General features: G+C 36.5%; 1 protein-coding gene and 1 long non-coding RNA gene across 3 annotated transcripts in view; both read right to left on the reverse strand.

The window, feature by feature from the left end:
• ncs1a (neuronal calcium sensor 1a) overlaps window positions 1–18466 on the reverse strand; it is a 50734-nt gene that overhangs the window by 20370 nt on the left and 11898 nt on the right. For both annotated transcript variants that reach the window (XR_015489987.1, NM_001328512.1), the window contains 1 exon segment: window positions 2144–2168. Coding sequence is in view for 1 of the 2 variants with exons in the window: in NM_001328512.1 (NP_001315441.1) it covers window positions 2144–2168 (25 nt within the window). In the remaining variant the exon portion in view is untranslated.
• On the reverse strand, window positions 3298–9014 carry LOC147844024 (uncharacterized). The gene is made up of 5 exons (XR_015491333.2): window positions 8905–9014; window positions 8137–8325; window positions 7721–7883; window positions 7101–7196; window positions 3298–4279 (listed from the first exon to the last, which is right to left on the reverse strand). It is a non-coding gene; the product is annotated as an uncharacterized LOC147844024 (long non-coding RNA).

Raw genomic sequence — 18466 nt, forward strand, 5'->3', positions numbered from 1 at the left:
TGTGTGATAAATCTCTTCTCAGGGATACTTTGAAATTGAATTTGTAAGGCTCCATTTACTGATCCTCTGAGGATTTGATATGGATAGCTCAAAGGCAGGTCTACTTCTGGTATCAACAAACGCACTTCTATCATCAGAGAAAAAGAAGAAGAAAGTGAAGCGCACCTGGAGCTGTGCATGCATGTGTGACTGGCAGGCATGTGTTCGCTTGCTGTTTAGTGATCTGATCAGCTCTAGACCAAGCTCACAGAGGCTCAGCTTTCAACTCAACACAGTTGTGGCTGTCTTTAACAGAGTTTTCTCCAGTGAGATGCCACTGAAGCGTATCTACAAAGCACACATCATCTGTCTAAGAATCTAAGAGTCTAAGAATCAGACAAGAAGTAAAGGTATGGTGTCTGTTGGCTTGCTATTATAGATGACTACATAGAATACAAGGTGAACAGTCACAAAAGATTGGCCCACCTTGTAAAGGTAATAAAAGTATAAGATTTTATCATCCTCTTGCGCACTGTCTCTATTTTTTTATGTGTATTGTTAGTCTCGCTTCTCTGCTCCATCACTTTTGTTTTCTTTTATTGCTCTCTCTTCTCTCTTTCCCTACTGGGCGTCCTGCCTAGAGTCAACCGTTCCCCATCTGCCATGAGAGGCATCAAGCAGCCAGAAGGGGTATAGATGCTGGCATGTGAAGTTAAGAATTTATGGAGAACAGGGGGTGAGAGAGAGAATGCGAGACATGACTCAGAGCCAAATTTGTGCTCTGAGGAAGCACTGAGTATTTACAATGTTGTGGTACTTTACAACAAACCTTTCTTGCTGGCAGTTTTTTTAATAAATCAATTAGCATGATAGAGATTAAATTAATGGCCAATGTTTGCTATCAGAAATGTCCATGAGCCAATGATGTGTGCAATTTCTTCTTGGTTCTTTACATTTGTATTTTTCCAAACATGTCCTTTAATAGCTATGCGAATAGCCAGAGGAAAACCCATAAAGTCTCATATAGTCAGACCTACAGTTGAAGTCAGAATTATTAGCTGCAATTTGATTTTTTTATTTATTTTTTGTTTTTTTTATATATTTCCCAAATGATGATGAACATAGCAAGGAAATTTTCACAGTATGTCTAAAATTTTTTTTATTCTAGAGAAAGTCTTATTTGTTTAATTTTGACTAGAATAAAAGCAGTTTTTTTATTAAAAAAAACATTTTAAGGTCAAATTTATCAGCCCCTTTAAGCTAGATTTTTTCAATAGTCTACAGAACAAACTATCATTATACAATGACTTGCCTATTTACCCTAACCTGCCTAGTTAACCTAATTAACCTAGTTAAGGCTTTAAATGTCACTTTAAGCTGTATAGAAGTGTCTTGAACAATATCTAGTAAAATATTACTGACTGTCATCATGGCAAAAATAAAATAAATCAGTTATTAGAAATTAGTTAATATAACTATTATGTTTAGAAATGTGTTGAAAAAATCTGCTCTCTGTTAAACAGAAATTGGGGAAAAAAATAAAGGGGGGCTAATAATTCAGAAGCGCGAATGATTCTGACTTTAACTGTATATAGTTTAAAGTCTCAAAAATACTTTATAATCAAATTATCATAACAGTGAAATTGTGATCATCTGTTTAAAAAATATATACACACTGTTGTGGATATAGTGCTCTTTTTTAACCTTTCTTCTATGTTTATTTTGTTATTGAGAAGAAAGTGTGCATTACATATTAACACCTGCATCATTAGGATGTTGATGTACATGTAGGTTCAGAAGACTTTTATCATCCATCCACAAGGTTAACCAGCTATACTCAGAGAAAACCCCAGATTCAGATCTGTTTTTACATCACTGTGACGGTTGGGTTTAGGGTTGGGGTAGGGGAAGACGTTAATTAAATACCATTAATGTAACATAAATAATTCTGGTTAACTTCTGGCCGCAGCTGTATGTGATCTGTAGCTGATTAACCATGTGGATGGATGATAACGCCTTCTGAGCCTAGCAGTAGGCACAGAAGGCCCCTACTGGCCCATATCTCTCAGCTAAAAATCACTGATAATGTCCATTCAGACGAGTGATAACATTAAAATCAGCTGATCGAACTCTTGAGACAGAAACTGAGAGAAAAGACACTCACCACTGCTGTACTTCCTTCTCTGTGACTGCAAAACAAGACAGAAGACAGAAAACAAATGACAGTTAGATTCTGCTCTAACTACTGACATTAGATGACATACTGTAGTCAGAAAAGTTACGTGCTGGTTTGTGCTGGGTAATGCAGGTTGACCAAAGCAGGCACTGAGGGTTCAATTAAGAATGAAAATTTAAATACATTTCTTAATTTGCAATAATTTCAATCCTGAATTACAATTTAAATTAAAAGTGAAGTTAAATTGTACATAAATATAAAAATTTATTTGCAGACATTCATTAGGACCCCAGGTACCCAGTTACATTTCCTCCTCTGGTCATTTTCTTGTAACCTTCAACCGAAACACTGACATGAATTAAGCTGAACGACTACAACATTAAGCATTCAACAATCCATTCAACAATTTCAACAATTCAAAGAAGCGTTTTTTGTTGTGTTATTGTTTAATGGTTTTCATGTCGATAGACATACACATATAATTTGTGAGAGCAAAAAAAAAATAAAGAGAAAAAGGAGGATGAAAATGATCTCTGCACTGTAAAAAAAAAGTTGAATAAACTTAAAATAATAAGGCAACCGATCACACACAGCTTTTTGAGTTAACTAAGTCGACTTAAAATATTTTGTTGAATTCCTTGTTTAACCAACAACATATTTTTGTTTGCTGAACAAATATTATCATGTTTACTCAACAAGATCTTTTGTTTGCTGAACAAAAATGTTCACGTTTATTCAACAAGATCTTTTGTTTACTGAACAAAAATGATCATGTTTACTCAACAAGATCTTTTGTTTGCTGAACAAAAATTTTCATGTTTACTCAACAAGATCTTTTGTTTACTGAACAAAAATGATCATGTTTACTCAACAAGATCTTTTGTTTGCTGAACAAAAATTTTCACGTTTATTCAACAAGATCTTTTGTTTGCTGAACAAAAATGATCATGTTTACTCAACAAGATCTTTTGTTTGCTAAACAAAAATTTTCATGTTTACTCAACAAGATCTTTTGTTTACTGAACAAAAATGATCATGTTTACCCAACAAGATTTTTTTAGTTTACTGAACAAAATAAAACAAACTGATTCATTATGCATTTACTATTAATTTTTAGGATTCAAATTAAATATACAAGAATAGTCAATTCACTTTTTTTATTTTTAACTGTGTTCAAATCACAATCCAAAACATTTGCATACAAAATCAGCATTTGACATTAGCCGTGTTCAGCATTGGGCTAGTTTGTACACAACTAATACTGAATGTTTCCAGATTTGAAAAGATTGTACACTGACTCAACATAAAATAACTGGCAACCTTACTAAAACCAAGCTATTAGTGTGTCCAAACACTCAAACCAGGTGAATATACAATCATCTAATCAGAGTAAACCCTAAAAGCCACTCCATTCAAACAGTCTATAAAGTGTACTGCACTTTTGTCAACAAAGTACATCAAGTCCAAAAACAGACCTCAAAACATTCAAACAGTGGCACAGTAGGAAGTGCTTTCGCCTCCCACCAAGGTCGCTGGTTCGAGTCTCAGCTGGGTCAGTTGCCGTTACTGTGTGGAGTTTGAATGTTCTCCCTGCGTTCACGTGGGTTTCCTTTGGGTTCTCCGGTTTCCCCCACAGTCCAAAGACGTGTGGCACAGGTGAATTGGGTAGGCTAAAATTGTCCATAGTGTATGTGTAAATGAGTGTGTATGGATGTTTTCCAGAGATGGGTTGCAGCCGGAAGGGCATCCGCTGCGTAAAACAAGTTCATTGCGCTGTGGCGACCCCAGATTAATAAAGGGACTAAGCCGAAAAGAAAATGAATGAATGAATGAACTGAACTCTCGCAGATCATGTGCCACCAACCTCCATAAAACATGCTGAATCACTTAAAAAGTATATTTGAGTTCTTTTGGGTGTTCCATGTTCAGTCTATACAAGAGGCTGAACAAGTAAGCGAAGGCTGCAGGCAGATGTGTGATATCCTGAAGTACTAAGGCCTCCTCCAAGATTTTAGCGAGGTTCATCACATATTGCAGGGATGCAGAAGTGCCATTATCATCTTCCACCACAGTGAAGATTCCAATCCTTTAATCTCTGGTGCTGTGGTCTTCAGGGTCCGTGTCCTTATAGGAGATTAAGTAATGGGAAAATTAATTGATGTGTAATATTAATTACTACTTATTAATGTTATTACTATTATGCAAAGAAAATAAAAACATGTAATACTTTCGTACATACAAACAGTAACACTTTGAATAGTCTATAAAGCAATAGCAAATGGTTAATTGCATACCTGTATAGTATTAACTCTAATATATGTTAGTAAACTGTTTATAAATTCAGCTACAAATGCTCTATTCTTGACTTATAAGCATCTATAATGTGTTTTTATACTTTTTTAATGATTAATGTTTCATTACTAATTTAGGTATTGCAATATTTACAAACCAATTATTTAAGAATAGTTTTTATGTTTTATTGTTCAGAATGAGTATTAAATGATTAATAACTATTCAAATTGACATTTCTATACATGTTATAATTAAGGCATATACTAATAGTTACTTTGTATGTTTTGTATGCTTTATTAACTCAACTTCTTCCAGTTTTGTGACCTAATCTAAAGTGAGGACTAGTTATGCTTTATAAATCCATTATAAATGACAATTAAAGGCTCAGTATCAATCTTATCTAAGCATACTGTAAATTGAAAATAACAAACAAACAAAAACATATATAATAATTTAACAATACATTGACAACTTTTTAATATTTAGCAATTTTTTAAACTTTTATTTTACATAAAATTTCAAAGATTTACTTTCATTTGATACAGTTTCAATTGTGAAAGTTGTATATTGTCCTGTTTAGAATATAACTGAGCCTTTAATTGTCATTCATATGGGATTTATAAAGCATAAATAGTCCTCACTTTAGATTAGGTCACAACTGGATGAAGTTAAGCTCATAAAGCATATACTAACATACAAAGTAACTATTATTACATACCTTAAAGAGCCCATATTATGGGTTTTTGAAAATTCCCCTCCATGTAGTGTGTAACACAGCTCTAAGTGAAGTGAAGTATCCAGCTAAGGCTTAAATCTGTAAGAATACAGTGTTTAAAACGGTTGATTCATCTATAAAAGAGTCGACTCATAGTGCTTCAAACGAGTCGCCTTGATACCGACTCATTAGGTGTTTCGCCATGACGTACGAACGAAACCAAGTTATTCACGTGCACGCGCAAACCCGGGAGATTTCAAACCTGAGGCCCCGCCCTCTGACGCAGAAACCCAGACACACACACACACCCACAAACACACACACACCCACAAACACACGCACACAAACATGCCGGTCGATTGAAGTCACACTGCAGATGGACATTATATTGAGTCTCTACCCAAAGATGAAACCTCAGCATTATAACCAAGCAGTTGGAAACTTCTGGAAGCTACATGCTACAAAGAATACTTCATCTGAGTTTGTTAAAGGAAGGATCAGTAAAGAGTAACTGATGGACGTCAGGATGGGTTTCTTCCATTTCTCAAGTGTAAGTACGTGCGGTTAAAGTTGTTGCCTCGTTTACTCTAGCTTGCAAATGTATTTAGTTGTGATTTGTTACTTGTAACCGCGTGTACTGTATCAGGTTAACTGGATATTTTATCTTATCGCGTGCAAAGTCACGTTAAAAACGCGACGCGTGCTGTTTGTTTATGGAGCTCCGTGCTAGAGTTCTGCTCCCGCGATTTATTCGGAAATTTATTCCCGCGGCTGTCCCCGCGCCAGATTTCTGCGGCGCGGGAATAAATTTCCGAATAAATCGCGGGAGCGGTCGGTAACGGGTTTAATTTGGGACGGGAGCGGGCTGTCTAGCAATATCACGGATATTGCTATGCGAATTAGAAAGAGAGAGTCTGCGTGGTGCTTGTGTGTGTGTTAGTGCACGCGTATGAGAGAGAGCGAGAGAGAGAGAGCGAACGAACGAACGAACGAGCTTTGTGTGCTTTGTGCTGTGTGTGTGTGTGTTTATACAGACAGCTTGGCTGTCTGGACTGTATACTGGGTGATTTTTGGTTGTGTTCTCCGCTCTAGCGGGACCGGGCGCGGCGGGCAGAAAACGGAGCGGGTTCTCAGGCTAAAACCTGGCGGGTGCGGGCGGAAGCGGGAACGTTGTCATCCGGAGGTGTGTGTGTGTTTTTGTGTGTGTGTGGTATGGCGAGTACACGACTGTCTCCTTCGTTCGGTTATCCGTGGCACTATCCACTCGCCATAGTGTGGCAGCTAAAATCCACGTCTACACTATCGAGCGTGTATGAACTGTGATTACTTTTTAAATTGCTGATTAGCTATTGGCCATTTCTCTCTCTGACTGAAGGCAGTCGACCAATCGCGACAGACTGTCATCGGTCCAATCAGCGCAGATTAGCTCCGCGCTAAGGAGGGGTTTGGGAACAAATGAATCACTGGACGATTCATACAGGAGTCGCTGGGATAATTAGCTAAAAATAAATGCAGATTATAAGACCATGAAAGTGTTTTTTGACCTTGCATGCATATTAGACTGTTGTTGGAGACCCTCACAACCAGGATATGACCCTATTTCATGTATAATATGGGCTCTTTAATATTAGGATATTTAAATGTTAATTTAAATAGTTTATTAATCGTGTACTTAAGCATTCTGAATGATCTTAAAAACACCAAGTATTCTTAAATAACTGGTTTGTAAATAATGCAATACTTAAATTAGTAATACAAATGAATCATTAAAGTAAAAAAAAAACACAATCATTGAGCACTTCATGTAGAGTTATGCTTAACAGAAAATAAATTAACTATTCGCTAATACTAAATAAATTATTTATAGCGTGCAGCTATTATAAGGGTTACCAAGCAGACTAATAAATGTAGAATAGGGTATGAAAATGGGTAACTTACCAGACATATCTTGAGAAAGCAAGCAGAATTTTTACGAAGAAAAATTGCCAATCCCTCAAGAGCGGCTCTTTCTCGATCGGTGACAATATCAGTGACCTAAAGGAAAGTCATTTACAAAGGGTGTTTTACAATCTTATTGTTTTGTAAGTAAAAATGTACTTAGTACATTTAAATGAGCATAGTATTTTATTCATGCTGTTGAAAAAACACATGGCTTTATTTTTAAAAAAGAATTTTGTGGCTTCCATACAATGGAATTTGATAATGGTTGTGTTGGCAAATTTAGAAAAATGTTTAGTTTCATGTGACAATTACTTTGAGTTAAAAACTACAGCTATTATTTTCTATTTTCCTCTTTGAATGTATTCATTTGAAATGGTCACTCAAAACAAGTGAAACATCTGTTATTTATCTTACTTCCATCTCACAATCAAAACACAACTTGACACAATTAAAATTAATGCAAAAGGGCTGGACAATTAAATTGTTGCAATTACGTTTTATTAGACTGTATTACCTGAGCATGAAATTCATGCTTTTGTGTTTGACAGGACAAAATATGTTGCACATGTTAAAAACATCAGACGGGTGTATAAGAAAAAAAAAATCTTAATGAGTACCTGCTCATCCATCTTGTTTAAAGTTGTATCCATCTCTGGACCCATTGAATCGCTTCTTTTTTTTTTTTTGGAGATTCAGGAGAGGTGCTGTATATTTATCAAGTCACTCGATTAACTGTCTCAGGAGATCTACATTACAGATCTGAGAAAACTCTGTGCAGATCTACAATATACAAAAAAAACATACATATTAATATTTACACATAATATATATATATATATATATATATATATATATATATATATATATATATATATTTTTTTTTTTTTTTTTTTGTAAATGTAAATATTTAAATGTTCAAATGCTGAATACAGATGTATTTTGAATTACCTATAATAATAATGTTGTTTGTTATTTTTAGCATTATCATTACTACCTTGAATGAAACCAAAGCAATTGCAATATAGTGACTTACCTCTTCCTTAAAGTCCAGGTTATCTCTCTCTAATTTCTTCCTGGCTAAATCTCAACAACTTCTTTTGGGCAAAGAGAAAAGGTTTCTTGCTTCTGCTGGTGAATGACCGTCAAATTTCACTGATGATAGCAAGTCTCACCTCCTCAAGGAAATCTTGCATTGAATTATGTCATTGTCAATATTTCAGTCCTTTTGAGCAAAAAGAAAGAAAAATATATATTTAGCCCTTTATATTTTTTATGTAAATAAAAGCTAGCTGACTGTTAAAGCAAGTTGGTCTGAATATGATAGACATTTAGTCGAGCTAACTAATATACAAGCAAATCAAGCAATGAATTACATGAAAATCACACGATTTTCACACAAATTACACAGTTAAACACGTCACCGTTTGTTCCACTGGCTCTGGTTCGAAGGGAAAAAAGGTTATGATGTGCGCAATGCTAACAACAATCTAGATAAACAGGACATAATGTTATATTCGTTTTAGCAAGGAAATTTGACTTGGATACCTGATCTGGTATGTTATATGATACTCATTGTATTAATCGTGAGTTATTAAAGCAAATGACTCGATTGAAATCGCTATTTGTTTCAAATACATTCACTCAAAACTTTTATTGATGTAAATAGCCAAAACCAAGTGCACGAAACAAGTAACTCACGGCTAAATTATAACAAATAGTTCCGTATTAGGATACACGCGCACATCAAAGCCAACATATCAAATAATATAACGTTAGATGACAACAAAAAAGACATACATACCTATGATTTAGCAGAAACGTCGTTGGCCTGCTCTTAACCGCTCTATCACGGTCTCTCACATCATTAATACACTGGTAAAATAGATTGGGCAGTCAGATGGGTAGCACATCGCACAAAAAAACATGTATACAATTATATACAATCGATTATGAAAACGATTGACACGTAGCTCCGCAGAAAGAAAGATGGTTCGTTTTGTCGCGCGCACGAGACAGGTACCCCCTGCAGTGAGCTATGGAAATAAATTGCGCATGCGCCAGAAGCTTATAAGGCGCATGCGTCAACAAGAAGGGCACGCATCAACGCAAAACTAAGAATTTTGTATTAGTTCAACGAAATATTTTAAGTTTTTCACATTGAAGCACCATATTTGTTGAACAAACTAACTATTATTTGTCAGCATTTCAAATGAAAATATTTAAATTCAGTTAACTTATTAATCTTTGTTCAGAGGACTTTTTGAAAGTTGGCGTTTTTACAGTGTGATAACCTGCGGTGCCAAAGAGCAGATTTTTCTAAAAATAGTTTTAATTATTTTACATTTAGTGAATTAAAAAGCCTTCTTCCACAGCAAAAGCCCGTTATATACTCAACTGAGGCTCATTCTGATTACGTACCCCTATATACACGTCTGGAGAGAGCAAAACACGTCCCAAGAGCTACGTTTTTGGCAGTTTTTGTTTTTTGCAAATCCACCAGAGTCCGCTGTGTGTGCTTTTTCAGATCTCAAATCACAAAAAAATGTTCTTGAAACCATGTTCAGGGTTCAACACTAATGATTTTTTATACTGGTCCGTTTGGCTTAATGGTTTAGATTTTTACTTGCTCTGCCAAAACTTTCACTAGCCCCACCAAAATAAAATAAAATAAATAAAATAAAAATAAGTTAATAGCTATTTTTTAGCCACATATTTAAAAAAATGTGTCAAAAATAATGTCTGTGATTCTAGAATTTCAGTATTTAAAAAATGTTAATAAATAAATAAGCAAAACTCAGTGTTATGCAAACAAAAAGAGCAGTATGGCAAATGTGGAGGTATTTTATTGCAGTTCAAAATTATTTAACAAAAAGTGGCTGACTTGTCAAACTGATGACAAATTGTGCAAAACATAACTTCATTTTTTTTCGTCGTGTTGTTCTCATGTAAATGTTTGCTTCTAAGACATTAGAAACAGACATTTTCTTTTAGCCTCAATTTGATGTTGCCACTATGTTGCCATCTCTTTGCTGTACTGGTTGTCACCAGGTTACGGAAAAAAGTCATTTAATGCTCTAAATATTTATTCAGATAAGAGAAACCCCAAAGCTGTATTATGTTTACGACATCACAGGTTGCATTTAAAGACTTAGCTTAAAAGCACAAGCTTAAAATGCACGCAATTGACAAATAGTCACAGGCAAATCAAACTTTAGTGACAAGGCAGCACTGATCTGGCCAATAATGATCCTGTCTACTGTCCCAAGCATCTCTCACGCTGGCCCCGTGCCATCGGGCAGTCCTTACTGTTGACCCCTGATGTTATTTACTTGTTTGTTTATTTTTTTGTTATGTTTTTGTCTTACCTGCTTTCTGTAACCGTTCTTTACTGAACTCAAACCACATCATCACGGTCAACTCAGCTCTGCATCTCGAATCTCCCAACGTACGCGTCAAGCTACCGGACAAACTGGTAAAAGCAGAAAAGCCGTCCACACAGAAGTGTTCAGCAGGTAAGCACGAAAAGGAACAGCGTCATACCACCCCGTTCCTTACGTTTTAAAGACGAAATGCTACCATAGGTAGCTCTGGCTTCAAAATTTTCTGATCTCCAGAAACATATATAGAGCTACGTTTTCAGAATGGCCTATGTTGTATGAATTTTATATATTTAAAATAATTTTTTTACACTCACCAAGATTACATTTATTTGCTCAAAACAGTAGTATTGTGAATTTAAAAATACATATTTTTAAATATTTAAACGTAATTGGACAGACAGTAAGAGAGACAGGCAGACAGGTGGATCAGGGAGTAAGTAAACTATCAGCACTGCAATTTCAGTAGATAACCAACGTTATATCGCAAGTGAGTAGCCGAATGGAGACATGGAAATGTAGAAACCTGACAGGAGAACTGCTGTAGCTGTCTCTCACAGCTTAGAAGCAGACGGCCATGTCAACACAGCTAACATCAGGCCTGTCACTACACTGTCACTACATCTGACAGCCCCTGAGCCATCGCAGAGAGAGCTTTTCACCAAGATTTATCCCTCATACATACGCATGAGCAGGCACACACTTTCAGATCCACTGCTACACTGTCTGGACTAGTAAGTGAAGTGTGAAATCAAATGATATGTACAGTATAGCATATATCAAGTGGCGTTAGATGTCATCAAACTAGGTGTATGACATCTATTATCTACAGTAAGTAATATCATAATTGTTGTTTTAAGAATAAACGTGTTGACACTGATTTTGTCACTCACCTCTCAACAAAAGAAAATGTCTTGAGAGTCCTAAATCACTTACTGTGTGATGAAGCGTATAACACTATAGGATCTTTTACTTATGCATGACTAAAAAAATGTGTTTTGAAGTTATTTTTAGACTACTGAAAAGCATTATAGGACTTTCATATGTCAACAATTTTACTTGCGGTTTATTAAAGTTACTTATTTTTATATTTTAGTAGTTTAAGATGATGAATTTTTTAAGCCAGGTAGGCCAGCCAAGTCATTTCCCTCATTTTAGAGACCAATAAGTATGTAGTTAGAAGTCCCTGCAATTCAAGTTATGAAAGACAAAAATATCACTTTATGGATTTAGGTTTTTATATTTCCAAGATATTATATAGTTCAATAAACATGGAAGCTTTCTTGTTTTATTATATGTTGTTCTCTGTTTTGCCAATGTAAATAGCTTTAAACAAAGCTGAAAAAACATTGGGCATCTCTGAGCAATGCTGTATTTTTGTTTGCTTGTTTGGAAATGATTAATGTTTGTGCTTTAACAAATAATTTAAACCAATTATTCAATTAGCCATTCATAAAAAGCCACTTGATAGGGCTCTAAGCTCAGAAAGACTCCTCAAACAGGAGTACTCTCTTGAGAGGAGAGGATGTCGAAGCTTAGTGTTTAGAATGCCCCCTCCCAGAGTAGGAATTTGGTTTTTGGATTTAGTCAGAGTGGCAAAGGGATCCTGGAATTTGAGAGATAATGAATAATTACATGCTTGATTATTTATAGATCTTCTCATTTGTGCTGATTGGATAAATGGTGTGACTGGTAATGATGAATTGGACTTGTTAATTATCTGTGCGTGGTCCTCCTGAAATGTATTTATAGAACATTGTTTAATTATAGAGAAAAGAATCCTAAAATTGAAATAATAAAATCATAAAATAAAAACCATCTCAGACTTGTGGTCCAGACATTTTTGTGTTCCAATCTCATTATTGCAGAGAGCTTATGGTTAAAACCTAAAAAAACAATATATATATATAATAAATCTGGCCTTAGATATGATGCTGTGGTATATGTTGACACTCAGATCTACTTAGCCTTCCTGCCTAATGACTTCAACCCCATTGATACCCTTTGCCAATGCATTGATGAAATTAACAGTTGGATGTGCCAAAACATTCTTCAGTTAAACAATGAGAAAACTGAAGTCATTGTGCTTGGGAACAGAGATGAGGTTCTCAATTTGAATGTGTACTATGGCTTTAGGGGTCAAACAACAAAAAAACAAAAAGAAGGTCAAGAATCTTGGTGTTAGAGTCAGATCTGAGTTTCAGTAGTCATGTCAAAGCAGTTAGTAAATCAGCATACTGACATCTCAAAAACATCGCAAGAATTAGATGCTTTGTTTTCAGTGAAGACTTGTTTAGAGAAACTTGTTCATGCTTTTATCAGCAGCAGGGTGGATTACTGTAATTGACTCCTCACGGGCCTTCCCAAAAAAGACAGTCAGACTCCATTATGGAGCTGCCAGGATTCTGAGGAAAACTAGAAAATCTGAGCACATCACACCAGTCCTCAGGTCTTTACACTGGCTCCTAGTTCCATTCAGATTAGATTTTAAAGTATTACTACTTGTCTATAAATCACTAAATGGCCTAGGACCTCAATACATTACAGACATGTTTACTGAATACAAACCTAAGAGATTACTCAGGTCTTTAGGATCATATAGAAATTTTTAAGAGTTCAGTCAAAGCAGGGTGATTTGGCCTTTAGCTACTACGCCCCCCACTGCTGGAATCAGCTGAAAACACATCTGTTTAGCTGTGCCTTTACTGAATGAGTATTGTGCTACATCTGACAGATGGCACCATTATGTCTTTCTTTTCTTTTTCTTTCTATTCTTAACCTGTTTTAACACATTTGAATCGGTTTTTATCCACTTTTATTAATTGATTTTTATTTTCTTTATTCCTGTTTATGTAAAGCACTTTGAATTGTCACTGTGTATGTGAAATGTGCTACATAAAAAAACCTGCCTTGTCTTGCTTATATTGCCGACTCAACACTTCTTCTTTATTGACTAGGGCTGTGTATCACAAAAGCATCGTAAGCATAAGTAGATCATAAAAATGATAGTTAGAATTGATCTTAAAATTAGTTTGTTTCCTAAAAGCATCATATGTCGAAAATTGTCATATATCTAGTGCTTTGGCGTGATCATTAAAGCAAAACATGCACTGTCCTGATAGCACACAATTTTATTTTGTGAACTGCATCCCATAGGTTGCATTATTTTTATACTGTACAAACTGTATTTTCTATTGCTCTACCCCAACCCTACACCTACCCCTTACATGAAACTGTGTGCAATGTTTCATTGTGTAAAATTTATAAGCCTTTTGAATAATGGGCACATCAGCAATGTCCTCATACTCATAATCTTCTTGTAATACCCGTGTCATATCCATATCATTATACACATTTGTGTCAAGATACACACACACACACGGGTGCACACACAAAAAGCTCTGTCTCGGGCAGGAATGTTGTTATTACCACGGTCAGTGATGTGCATCCATGAAGAGCAAAAGGTTGAGCAGAGAAAAAATAAATTGAGGAGGGAGGATCAACTGTATGAACATATTAATGATTAGACCAGTGTTTCTTTGATTATGGATGAAAACAAAGCAACCCAGGTTCATTCTGATTACGTACCCCTATATACATTTCTGGAGAGTGCCAAATACGGCCCATGGGAGCTAGGTTTTTTTTTTTTTTTTACGAATCCAACAGAGGCTGCTGTGTACAGTTTTTCAGATCTCAAATTTCTCTCGCAGGTTCCATCCGCACCTGCTGTTCTCACATAAATCCACTAGAGGCCGCTGTCGACTGACTGACCAACCAAACGATTTCAACCACCCGTCTCCTTCCCTAAATCCAGTGCCTAACCAGGAAAGAAAAGTTACCGTGACCGACGTCTGCCAAACAATTTTAGTTTTCACAAAACATGACTTTATTAAACGATGATAGCGCAAAAAAAGAGCATCACATTTATTATTTTGTGCCATATATAACGTTATAGGTCAGTGATGGATAATAAATACATGGAGCTATAAACATAAATCGTATTAAGAATCACTATTCACTTCACGTCAGTATAATGTGCCAAGTGAAAAACAAATTAAATTAAATGTCTTAATCTTTAAGAAGAGCCCAGTTACCTCTTCTGTCATGTTTTCTGGCTGACTTGAGATTGCTTTGTGTCTCTCTCCCACTATACTGATCCATTTGTGCAGTTTCAACTTCTCGAGATCTATTTTGATCAGGCTCATTATAAGACTCAGTATTTTAAAAAATGAAAATATGTGTGACCATTTGCCATTTTGAAAATACAAATATTATTTAGGTAGGCCACTATGCCATTATTTATTTTAGCTGCTCTGTCATGAATCTGGTTTGTTTATTGTCAACCTTTTCCCTTCTGTGTTCTCCTACCAGCTGTTAGCTCTTGCAATCAGCGCGAGTGCTGATCAGAGGTCACCTGTTCTCGCTTTGTCATTATTGACACTCCTATATCTACCTCCCTATTTCTCCCTCTGTTGTCAGATTATTGTTACTGTGTGCGTTTGTTCTACGTGGATTTTGTTCTTCACATAATCAGATCAAATCCTTGTTTGTCTCGCCAAGTCTCGTTTTGTATTACCCTATTGTGTTCTACGTTGTTTGTACAAGATTGCCGCAGCCTGCTGAAGTTTTGGTCACCTGTTGACTGTGCTCTGACCACCAGCACCAGGAGGTCAGAAGTTCTCACATCGCAGTGGTGGGCACGGACAAATCTGCTCTCCCTCTCTCTTGCTCCCGGCTGTGGGTGGCCCCTTTGAATTTCGTTTGTGAAGAACCAGCTCTGTGTTTTTTTCTGAATTAACGACAGACTGCCTTGGTTGACTTTTGTTATTAAAAGACTTGAGTTAAACCGCAAAACCTCTTCTTGATTCTGTTCCGTGACATGCTCACTGTGCGCAAAACAACAATCACCAACCAACGAAAGTGATTGAAAACACAAGAACAGCACATTGGCTGACAATATTGTTCAGAGCCAATAGTTTTGCTTTAACTTGCGCATGTTGACTATCGCCGTGTGTGTCACACAACCTTCTCTTGCATTCACACTCTCTCTCTTTCTCTCTCTCACACACACACACATACACACGTAGGTATTCACCGTGCACAAGTTAATGCCAGATCCATTAAAATAAATTCCAGATTGCAAAACATAAATATCGGCCATTTTCCGGAACAGGATCTGGCAAGATCCGGCTCAAATTAAGCACTGCCTAAACCCAACCAACAGTGTTTTTAAAAGCACCGGTTGACCCGCCCACACCCTTTATTTTTTTAGCTTTTGTTTTTCTTACACTCTTTCAGAAACCGCTCTTTATCAGACTCAAACCCCGTTGTCGCAGTCAACTTCACTTTGCGTCTTAAGTCTGCAGACGTACATAGCGAGCTACTGGACAAACTGGTAACAGCAGAAAAGCCATTCATAAGTTAAGCGAGAAAAGCAACACCATCATACCGCCTCGTATAATTCATTTTAAAGATGAAATGCAGCCATACGTATCTCTTGCTACATATCATTTGCGATTTCCAGAAATGTATATCGGGCTACGTTTTCAGAATGAGCCCATGTTGAAACGAAGACATTTGTTGAAACAAGGCTCTTAGGCTTTGACAAGAAGAGAGAGCACCAGACGAATATAAAGCCAAATATTCTAATAAACGAATAAAGTATTAAAATATTTACATAACTAAAGGGCAACAGAAACCTGTAGGTATAATAAAAAGGCAGCCCAGACAGGAAGAAACAAGGGCAAGAGGACACATCATAACACAGGTGTGTCTCATCAGTGCTCTGACCCAACATGACTCCATCTACAACATCCTTCTCCATCTCGTACAACAAAGAACAACAAGAAAAAAGCCTGGAAGAAAAACAGCTTTCTCTATCAAAATAACACAGGCAATAAAAGACACTCTGCAATCTCTCAAAGCATAATAACCAAGCCTATAGCCCAGCCATCTCATCTAATCTGTCCATCAGGCTGCAGGGCCCTTTTGCTCGTTCAACACAATTACAAAGCCTCTCCCCCCTCACTGTCAGCTATCGTGGACCATGGCAGCAAATTAAGACCAGCAAAAGAGCAAGACGAGAGCAAGAGACAGAGACAGGCAAAGAATAATGAACAATGTCTTGGGAGCCAATGAACTCTCAGAGACTCTTATTTGTCTGATTTGTAACGCGAATGATATCAGATACACCAGCACTGAGGTCATATTTTTAATACATTCAGAAGAAATCTAAATATATGTACATTGAAACCTTGCCAGTCTCATTTCTCAACAGAAACTGTATTGGTAAGCTAACTCGACCAATCATGACATTTCTTTTTTTACTTAAGTTGCTTCAAAGGTTTGGGGTCCTTAAAGTTTGTAAGTTTTTTTGTTAAAAGGTTTTTTTTTTCTGTTGAAAGTAAAAGAAGAAGGGGTGAGGGCGCCTCACAAGAAGGTCACTGGTTCGAGTCCCGGCTGGGTCAGTTGGCCTTTTTCTGCCCCGTGTTCATGTGTGTTTTCTCCAGGTGCTCCAGTTTCCCCCACAGTCCAAAAACATGTGATATATGTGAATTGGGTAAGCTAAATTGTCTGTAGTGTATGTGTGTAAACATGAGAGTGTATGGGTGATTCCCAGTACTTTGTTGCAGATGGAATGGCATCTGCATGTGTAAAACATATAAGTTGGCTGTTTATTCAGTTGTAGCGACCCCTGATGAATAAAGGGACTAAACCGAAGGAAAATAAATGAAATAAAAGAAGATACTTAGAAGAATGTTGGTTGCAAAGAGTTACAGACAGAAGTCAACAGAGTCCCTAAAGTCCCTAAAACTGTTTGGTGACCCACATTCTTGAAATCTCCAAATGAAAGCACAGAAATTGACGTTCATCACGGGCAATCAAACCTCTACAAATGCTTCAAAATGCTGCAGCATGACTGGTCTTCAGTGACCCACAACAGAAGAGGGTTAACTTTTGGTAGCTTGCCCACTATGTCACTCTCCTTCTCCTTTTTTTTGTATGTGTCTGATCATTTTTCCACTTGTCTTTAACTTTGTCTGCAGCACAAAAGTAAATGTAAAATTTTTTTACGTCTGTGTTGTCAGGTTTAAATGAATCAAAAACAAGGTTGTTTCCCGAATTTTTGCGCAGGTGTGAATACAGCAATCACAGTCTGGTGCACACCAACAAATAGACAGAGACCCAGCTGAAGAGGTTATCCCGGTTCACTCCCAAATGAACTCTGATATGGTTCATTTAAAGTGTGAATATGATCCAACCTGGCGTTCTGACATAGTTGCAGAAATCCATGTGCCTTTTGAGTTATCAAAATCCCGCAGTTTGACTTTCCTTAAGGGAAAATGTTGTGTTTGCTACATCTCCTAGCCATTTGAAAATAAGCCTCAGTTTAACCAGGAGCTCAAAAGAGACACGCTGCTTTATTGACATTTGGGCATGTATATCAAATCTGCAAAAAAAGAAACATAAAATGCTGACATCTTTAGCAAATACATGAAGGACAGGGATGTTGAGTGGCCCAATTTCTGAACCACAACAAATACAATAAGAAAAACAACAACATTTATGTTACGTTTATTCCAACCCAGGCTCATTCTGAAAACTTACCCCTATATACATTTCTGGAGAGTGGCAAATACATCCTAGGAGCTCAGTTTATCGCAGTTTTTGTTTTAGCCAATCCACCAAAGGCCACAATGTGACCTTTTTGAGATTCTCATCTGCTGTTTTCATGTAAATCCACCAGAGGCCGCTGTCAACTGACTGACTGACTGACCCACCCACCCACTTCCCTAAATCCAACTGACAGTTTTAAAAATCAGTACAAAAAAAGAAAAGCCCTTGCCTGATTTTTACCACATTTTCAGATTTTACCACATTCTCACCCTGTTATTTACTTGGTTTTATTATTTTTTGGATCCTGTTTTTGTATTACCCGCTTTCTGGAACGGTTCTTTACTAGACTCGAAACCTGTTATCATTGTT

This window comes from Danio rerio, chromosome 5, assembly GCF_052040795.2.
Source record: "Danio rerio strain M-AB ecotype USA chromosome 5, GRCz13ab, whole genome shotgun sequence".
Classification (NCBI taxonomy): domain Eukaryota; kingdom Metazoa; phylum Chordata; class Actinopteri; order Cypriniformes; family Danionidae; genus Danio; species Danio rerio.